General features: G+C 34.7%; 1 protein-coding gene across 5 annotated transcripts in view; it reads right to left on the bottom strand.

Annotated features, from left to right (window-relative positions):
* The window catches only part of Nep2 (Neprilysin 2), a 403,754-nt gene that overhangs the window by 31,643 nt on the left and 362,111 nt on the right, over positions 1–10,000 (bottom strand). For 4 of the 5 annotated variants that reach the window (XM_068361810.1, XM_068361811.1, XM_068361808.1 and 1 more), the window contains exon 2: positions 1,072–1,214. In XM_068361810.1, the coding sequence (XP_068217911.1) occupies positions 1,072–1,214 (143 nt within the window). Of the gene's footprint in view, positions 1–1,071; positions 1,215–4,477; positions 4,806–10,000 lie in introns of those variants that run through there. The other variant, XM_068361809.1, reaches the window with a different exon arrangement.

Here is a 10,000-nt window from a genome sequence, read left to right as displayed (position 1 = left end):
AGTAACTAGCGAGACCTATTTCAGAATAATGTGCTTTCATTTAACCCTTTTACCCCCAATGGACACCCCCATGGACGTACTGGTACGTTCTTGCAAAAATCTGCTAATTACATTTTTTTTGCATATTTTTGGTAACTTTATGAGAAACTTCAGGCATTTTCCAAAAGAATGAGACCAACCTGACCTCTCTATGACGAAAATTAAGGCTGTTAGAGCAATTTAAAAAATATATATTGCAAAATGTGCTTGAAAAAAAAACGCCTGCGGGTTAAGGGTTGGAAAGTTGCAAATAGCCTGGGGGTAAAAGAGTTAAAGCTTATCTGAAAATGTTCGCAAAGCTAAATAAGATAACTTTCTGATACCATGGCATTACACTGGCAAAGGTAACACGTTCAAATAACAGGAAGCAGTTGGGAAAACTTTAGATTTTCCGAGCACGCAGTTCAGCCGATGGTCGCAGGAATCTGGCTCGTACCATTTTAACCATGGTACACCCTTCTAACCATGGTACGACCTACTAACCATGGTACACCCTTCTAACCATGGTACGACCTACTAACCATGGTACGACCTACTAACCATGGTACACCCTTCTAACCATGGTACGACCTACTAACCATGGTACGACCTACTAACCATGGTACACCCTTCTACCCATGGTACGACCTACTAACCATGGTACACCCTTCTAACCATGGTACGACCTACTAACCATGGTACACCCTTCTAACCATGGTACACCCTTCTAACCATGGTACACCCTTCTAACCATGGTACGACCTACTAACCATGGTACACCCTTCTAACCATGGTACGACCTACTAACCATGGTACACCCTTCTACCCATGGTACACCCTTCTACCCATGGTACGACCTACTAACCATGGTACACCCTTCTAACCATGGTACGACCTTCCATGAACCCTCAATTCTACTACTAACCAATATCTGAATAATTCTATCAAATTAGTGGGTACGAATATAAAATTTGTCACTTAGTGACTGCAATTCTATGAGTACACCGCATCACCGTTTTACCGGCGAACTCATGACAATAAAGAACTACATACCGTTATTGAAGAATCCATTCTGGTAACCATAAATGACGCCAACCAGGGATATGGCCAGAGCGACCGCCACAAACACCACCGTCGTTCCAGCGAGTATCAAGTACCGCTCCAATCTGGTTCTTCGGCCTAACCATCCAGGCTGCCTGCAAAAGATAATGAAAACAATTACAGTTTTCAATTGAGCTAAAATAATTTCTAAAGGAAAAGTAATAACAACAGCAGTGAATAGGATGATAATGAGGTAAAATCAAATGTGAACAAACAGTTGAGCGAATTCATATATTCACTATGTAAACATAAAATACGTGACCAAGGTGACGTCCAATAATTTTGTTGTTCCTACGCCAGTTTGTCACACCAAATGTCCATAGATCAATCAGTCCCACCATAATTGTCACCTCAGACGTAGGCAAGAAGAAATTATAGAGGGTAGTTTAACCGGAATGCTTCCGAAACTTTTCTAAGTTAAAAAAAAAAAAAGCATCCTGACAAATACAATTATAACAGTTTAAAAATAAATCTGATACATTTATGTATGGATTCAAATTAGACAATTAGCACAAAATCCAAATGAATTGATAGTGTAATAGTGTTATATAGTGGCAATTATGATATCTTATGATGATGCTAATGATCTTGTTCCATGTTTTAGGAGATTTGCCAGCCCTATGGGTCAAGCTCGACTCTTGCAGAGCTGGTCTTGAATATCAACTTTCGTGGCGGGTATTATTATTATTATTATTATTATTATTATTATTATTATTATTATTATTATTATTATTATTATTATCATTACTATTATTATTATTATTATTATTATTATCATCATCATCTAAGCCAAAATTCTTCTTGGAAAAGCAGGATACTATAAGCCCAAGGGCTCTAACAGGGAAAAATAGCCCCGTGAGTAATGGAAATAAATAAGCAAGAGAAATAATGAACAACTTAAATAAAAAAAAAATATGAACAGTAACAACATTAGATCCTATGTTCTGTACGAACAAATGTACATGTATGTTTTTCCCCTTCCTCTGACAAGAGCAATGAAAAGGATGTAGTGTACATGCTCCAATAAAATATATTTCTAACTTTCGTATGTGTTTGGACGGAAGTTTTTAACTAATCAATTGAGAGTGAAAAAAACTATTTCGGATAGTTGTTGAGCGAATGATATGGAAGTTTACTGCACAAGAATTCATCCTTCAACAGTTGAAGAACAAGACTAATCAAAGGTTTCTTTCTGATGGGGACATGGGTAATACCGAAAGATTTGATTATGTATGCGTAAATACAAACAAATATTGCAAGTGAAGTTGTGTGTAAGCGTGGCGTAGCTCCAAGACCATGGTACATTACAATGCAGCAACATGAAATCTATGACATAACAAAAAGAGTAGGCATTAATAACAATGATCGGCATGTAACTGAGCTCTCCAGCGAAACCTTAAGCTATGAATAGCATAGCTGATGGCAGAAAAATAAAACTAAAGAAATAACTACGTAACAGTGGTATCTTAAAATAATACATTGCTTTGACAATAAGAAAAAATCTTGCATTTTATCACAAAGTAAATCAGTTTCAGCTGTAAAAATGAAGTTATCCCGTCAATTAAATAAATTTGCCAAAATCACAGCTTATAATTCTGTAACCCACTGCTGTCTCTTATCATGTAGTTCAGAGAACATTAGATCGTACCTATATAGATGAGGGGACGTGCCTTTAGACTTGGCATGAATATTGAAAAGAGACAAGCCAAGACGCTCAAGACCAGGGTACTTAATTTTCATAAAGTATATAATACTTATAAAGTAGGAAAACTCCGGGCAAAACTCCGGGCTAACGAGTATAACAGAATATTGAATTTATTAAGAGTATTTCAAAGTATATCTGCGTCCATTGCAAAATGGCTAAAAATTTGAGGATTGTTTGTTGGTGGAAGGTATTTTTAAGTAAGCGTTTGATTGAAAATACAGCAACGTGGATACGATAGCGAACTATCTATAAATCTTTGTCTCGACCTTTTATTTTCTTTAGTTGATTCACTCCTCTAAAATGCTCAAGTTATGTATCCATTAAATAATTTTTAGATGAGCTTCTCTATTTCTGGATTGTCCAATTTCACACATCTCAAAATTTTAAAACCTCAACTAAAACTGATATATGCTCAACTTTTCTTTTATGCTTATTACACCTTAAACTTGGCGTATGCATAACCCTTAAAACGCCTGACTTGATACTTGTAAGGCCATGAAATGCACTGATTGAACAGATAACCTAAGAGGTTTTGACGTAGGGGATATTCTAACGTAAAAAAATTAAAGAAATGGCCATGGGAAGACATATGAGAATGACATATAATAGATGGACATTAGGAATAACAGAAGGGATCCCTAGAAATTACAAAAGAAGCAGGGAAAGGAAGATAAGACGATGGATTTTCGAACTAAGAAAATGTCCCGGTATAAATTGGCATAGAAACCACAAACGGGAGAGAGAGAGAGAGAGAGAGAGAGAGAGAGAGAGAGAGAGAGAGAGAGAGAGAGAGAGAGAGAGAGAATGGGATGTTGTTGCACGTTAAGAGATAAATAATTGATAACATTAATTTATTAAAAGTTTTGAGACAGGATGAAAGTTATATAGGCTCACAAATCTCCGTTAGTTAAGAAAGCCCAAACTGTGAAGCGCCTCATTTATATGGAGAAGGCAGCTTTTGGTCCAAAAACAGACATAAGTTGAACGACACATCTGAGGCCTTTGTTCTGCAGTGGACATAGTAACAGTCTTTCACTCAGGTACAAAACCTTAAATTGACGGTGGATCCAGTACACGAACGAGCAATAATGTAAAACAAATGTTTAAAACTTGTATGAATAAACTATAAGGTAACGAGTTATGAATGACACATCGACATAAGGCACTATAGGAACTACCGTATAATAATATGGACAAGGAATGACACATCGACAAAAGGCATTATAGGAACTACCGTATAATAATATGGACAAGGAAGGACACATCGACATAAGGCACTATAGGAACTACCGTATAATAATATGGACAAGGAATGACACATCGACAAAAGGCATTATAGGAACTACCGTATAATAATATGGACAGGGAATGGACAATTTAAAGGAAATTAATCCTGTTTCTGAATTACCAATTTCAATTGCACTCTGGAAATTGAAGTAGTTGGTTGCTTTATAAGAAAAAAACTTTGTCATGATCATGACAAAAACAAAGTGTGATACGCAAAATACCTAAAATGTACAAGACAAAACTGTCCTGAAGCGAGTAGGCCTAAGGTTCTCCTGCGTGATGTTATTAGGAAAGCAGTCCTTATAATACGTAAAGTATGAGCAAATACTACTAGTAACAGTTGAAAGACCCATGTAATCTACCTACATCATCTTGTACGGGAGATGTTCCCTTCTGATACGAAGATCCTCACATTCATCACTAGAGGTAGAATCACTGGGATCGGTCAATGGTTCTTCGGTAGCAGCTGCCTTATAGTCCTTTTGGCTTAACGTTTCCTTAGCAGTCATTTCTACAACTAGATGAATAATCCAGAGCCAAAGACGAATAGCATTAATTAGATTTTCACGATGACTTCACTATCAATACTAGAGGACCACGGATTATTGCAAATCGTTTAAAACGCACAAACTCGAGAGTTCACCTTCTCGCTCCTCTCCATCAGCACTACTCCTGACAGACCATATAATCCTATAGATGAAAGAGAACAGAGTGCTACCAGAGATGGCTTCCGAAACAATGACGACGGACTACCCAAAACAAACGTGCACAGTAGTTCCTCCATCAGATAATCAGGCTGATCTTTAATTCTGTTGCTAGATCTGGCTAAGCGTTGAAGCTCTTTGGATTATTACTTGTTGAAAGAGAGAAAATTATATAATCGTTAATATCCAGACCGTTTCGAAACCGATATCAGATGTGTCATTCCCAGAGCCGTCTAATAACATTCTTTTTGTAGTGTTCATACGGTGTTTCAGGAGGTTTACATCCTAATTAGGTAGTTGCCTTGCTAAAAGCCAGGGAAGTCATTTAACGCCCATGGGCCATGGCGGATAAATCAAGCAGTGTTATCTAGAGAGAATAAATTCTTATATGTGAGTTTTGGGGAAAATGCCGTACGATAAATATATCACAGAAATCGTCGGTCCTTCCAATGAATTCTCTCCTCTGTTCCTTAGGGGTGTGTTACGTAAGAAGCGAACTTCATCGTAACTATATTCATGTACAGTCACTCATATAAGTTGATGGATGTCCGGGTGTTTAAGAGAGATTTTCATTTCACCCCTTTTTGGACGACAGGTGTCCGAGAGTGTGAAAACGGTCAACTGTGCAGTATAGTTGAGCATTTGACCGGTCTCGTGCTCCCAGACACATGTCGTCCAGAAAGGCGAGGAGTATAAATCTCTCTCAAACACCCGGACATCTATAAACTTATATGAGTGACTGTACATTCAATCTGTGGCAATGGCCTCGAATAAGACGCGACCAGACAACCTTCAATCAGGCCATTAATCAAGTGATCAATTCAAAACCTCACAGACACTCTGATGGGAGTATAACATTGAACCTTCTAAACTCAGTAAAATGAATAACCAGCGAGTGTCGGCATCCTGCTTTTCCAACTAAGGTTGTAGCTTAGCAAGTAAATATACAAATAAAATAAATAACGTAAACAATGTCCCTTTTCCCATAACAATGCTCACGCGTCCAGGCGTCAAACAAAGTGAAAAGTAAGCCATCGTTTATGTTGGCTGTTGTATTATTTTAAACAAATGTTTCAGCTCTGATATACAGTACTTCATGACATCATGTCCTAGAAGTCGAAGACACGGGGAAACTATATAGAAAGTTCAATAAACAAGACAGAAGTAATCATTTAGCTGATCTGTGGAACACTCTATACGAATGAAAGGGCACTTTTGTTAATAGGTAACTTATTAAAAAAAGTACACTCCGCTAACAATTCAAATCGACACCAAAGTAACAGATATGCGTTTATTATTATTATTATTATTATTATTATTATTATTATTATTATTATTATTATTATTATTATTATTATTGCCACGGGGATATTTTCACAACCTCCCATCTGTGGTAACTTGCAGATAAAATGTTTTATCCTAAAACTTCAAGCAAAGGTTAGCACCCAAAGTTGATTTCCCATAGACCACATAAACTCAGTGATTAAAACCTAACCTTTAAAGTGTTTGCATATTCCACTAACGTTTTGCGTAATTAGGGGAAGGTATCGAAGCCCATGTTTGTAATGGATGGGTAATTTGTTCGTTGCTAAGGATGTTTTTTCCTGGTTTACTTGCCGTTAAATGCTATATGGTACATAACTCTTTGAGAAATTAAACGCAAAGATCAGCATGTCCCCTATTCACTGCAATCAATTATCTTTTTTTTTTTTTCTGAAGACTTAAAAATTGTTGAAAATGATTTTTTTTGAAGACTTAAAAATTGTTGAAAATTATTTTTTTTGAAGACTTAAAAATTGTTGAAAATTGTTTTTTTGAAGACTTAAAAATTGTTGAAAATGATTTTTTTCTGAAGACTTAAAAATTGTTGAAAATGATTTTTTTTGAAGACTTAAAAATTGTTGAAAATTATTTTTTTTTGAAGACTTAAAAATTGTTGAAAATGAACTCCCAGAAACATTGCCAGTAAACAGTTAGACGGAAAGAGTTGAGTATTGTGTTGTAACAATTGAGCTTTAACCTTGTTGCATATAATACAGTAACCGTGCAACCTAGAAACTTGTTATTATTTAGGAAAATACTCTGATACTTGGGTTTATTATTAACTTTCAACACTCGAGTTATCGTTGAAATAATTTCTGGGAATTCCGTTGACCCCAAATATAAACGTAAAGCTAACATGAGTTTATCAAACTTTAGTTATAAAAGTAAAAAAAAAAAGAAAAACTTTAGTTATCAGGAAAAAGGCAGATTCAGAAAGCGAAAAACTCTTAATTTCGGTGCATGTGGGTTGTTTAAATAATGCTTCCAATTATTATTATTATTATCATTATTATTATTATTCCTAGCTAAGCTATAACCCTAGTTGGAAAAGCAAGATACTACAAGCCCAAGTGCTCCAGCAGGGAAAAATACCCCAGTGAGGAAAGGAAATAAGGAAATAAATAAACGATATAAGAAGTATTGAACATTTAACGTAAACTATTTTAAAAACATTAACGACATTAAAACAGATATTTCATATATAAACTATAAAAGGACTTATGTCAACCTGTTCAACTTGAAAACATTTGCTGTAAGTTTGAAATTTTTAAGTTCTACTGATTCAACTACCCGATTAGGATGATCATTCCATAACTTGGTCACAGCTGGAATAAAACTTCTAGAGCACTGTGAGGCATTGAGCATTATGATGGAGAAGGCCTGACTATTAAAATTAACTACATGCCTAGTATTACGAACAGAATTGAACTGTCCGGGAAGATCTGAATGCAAAGGATGGTCAGAATTATATAAAATCTTTGGCTATTTTCTATACAAAGAGTAGGAATTTCAATGTGCTTTTATTAACAACTAAAAAGAAAGGAATTAGAAATGTCAATAACGGACACAAACGTCAGGGGGGAAAACACATAAGTAAACGAGGAAAACTGGTATAAACCTTTCAGAATTATATAAAATCTATGCCTATTTTCTTTTCAAAGAATGGTAATTTCAATGTGCTTTTATTAACAACTAAAAAGAAAGGAAACATAAATATCAATAACGGACACAAACGTCAGGGGGAAAACATTACGAACAGAATTGAACTGTCCAGGAAATCTGAATGCAAAGGATGGTCAGAAATATATAAAATCTTTGGCTATTTTCTTTACAAAGAGTAGGAATTTCAATGTGCATTTATTAACAACTAAAAAGAAACGAAACATAAACATCAATAACGTCTTGGGTTAGAGTTCTCTTGCTTGAGGGTACAATCGGACACACTTCTATCTAGTTTCTCTTCCTCTTGTTTTGTTAAAGTTTTTGTAGTTTTTATTGGAGATATTTTAGTGTTGTTACTATACTTAAAATATTTTCTTTTTCTTTATTTCCTTTCCTCACTGGGCTATTTTCCCTGTTGGGGCCCCTGGGCTTATAGCATCCTGCTTTTCCAACCACGGTCGTAGCTTAGCATTTAATAATAATAATAATAATAATAATAATATTAAACGAGGAAAAAAGGTATAAACTCACTGATATATCGCATAGGCAGGCACCAGGAGAATCACCCCTCTGTGCCACATCCGGTAGCCACGTTTTAACGGTTTTAAACTTAAATCGAATCATCCAGACCAGCGAACTCTCTTCACACCCATGAAGCCAAACGGAACTGCTTTCGATAATGGGCATTGGGTGGATGTCCGGTAGATAAACCTTTCCAAAACTAAATAAAAATGCGGATTGACTTATTCACAAGTTACAAAACGGAACTGCTTTCGATAATGGGCATTGGGTGGATGTCCGGTAGATAAACCTTTCCTAAACTAAATAAAAATGCGGATTGACTTATTCATAAGTGACGCTATTGCAAGAAACCTCATTTCCATGATTTAATCGAAATATTACAGCCTTTAAATGTAATCAGGTGGCAGTCATGAAACTAAAAGATAGATTTATTCGGTTTGACTAATTTTTCACAATGAAATTAAATATACTATTACTTCTGATCAAGTCGTTCTATCTATATGAATCAAGAAAAAAAAATATAAAAAGCAATAGAGAAAACGCAATTAACCTGGAAAGAAGAGCATCTGGTCATACTACAGTTCAATTTAAAAAAAAATACTATGACAGGGAACCAAACAAAGGCGAAACAAATGCACGAGGAATCCACATAAGGCGAACGAAAAAAAAAAAAAAAAAAAAAATCCCAGCATTCATGTTGAACACCAACATATGTCGAGGCAAACCATGGGGCGAAAATATCAATACTTTCTATCAGAATCCTTACCTACAGCGTTGCACATGAGCCTCGGTGCTGGTGTTGATACGGGAAATATTTTTGGACCCAAGTGATGAGTTTATTCAGCAAGCAAATCCTCGTTCGTTATATTTGCCAATCGCCTAATGCCGTAAGGCACCGTTGCTCAGCTCTTATCTATGCTGGCGGTTATATAAATGATAATATAACATTTTATTGTATAATTATGATTACAGATATATATATATATACATATATATATATAAATATATATGTATATATATGTGTATATATATATATATATATATATATATATATATATATATATACATATAGATAGATAGATAAATATATTTATATATACATACATACATATATATATATATATATATATATATATATATATATATATATATATATATATATATATCTTATCTATCTATCTATCTATCTATCTATCTATCTATATATATATATATATATATATATATATATATATATATATATATATGGGTGTGTGTGGGGGGGTGGTGGAAATATTTATATAAGAATTTAAGTGATATTTGTTCTTAACAGCGTCACAAATACTTCCAACATTTCATGTATCCTCAAATAGTTTTCGATCAATGACCTCTTATTATTGAGAGTGAAAAAATAGAAGGCATAACACTGTAATCCAAAGAAATCTTCAGTATCGCCTCATTATTACCCTTATTAGGAGCGTTTTCCATATAAGTTTTTAATTAGTTTAGAACAGGGATTTTAACTTGGGGTTAACTGGAAGGGTTTCAGTTTGAACTTCAAGGGGTAGAGCTTTGTGATTATGTTAATTATCCGTCAATTAATTTCTAGCTGTCAATCCAATTGTTTGCCTTAAAGCATTGCTATTCTAAACAGAATCAGTCTTAGTTTATTCAAATTCTATATGTAGTATCATTCATT

The sequence above is a fragment of the Palaemon carinicauda genome, chromosome 38, assembly GCF_036898095.1.
Source record: "Palaemon carinicauda isolate YSFRI2023 chromosome 38, ASM3689809v2, whole genome shotgun sequence".
NCBI classification, from domain to species: Eukaryota; Metazoa; Arthropoda; class Malacostraca; order Decapoda; family Palaemonidae; genus Palaemon; species Palaemon carinicauda.
This window is presented reverse-complemented; position numbering and strand designations above follow the sequence as displayed.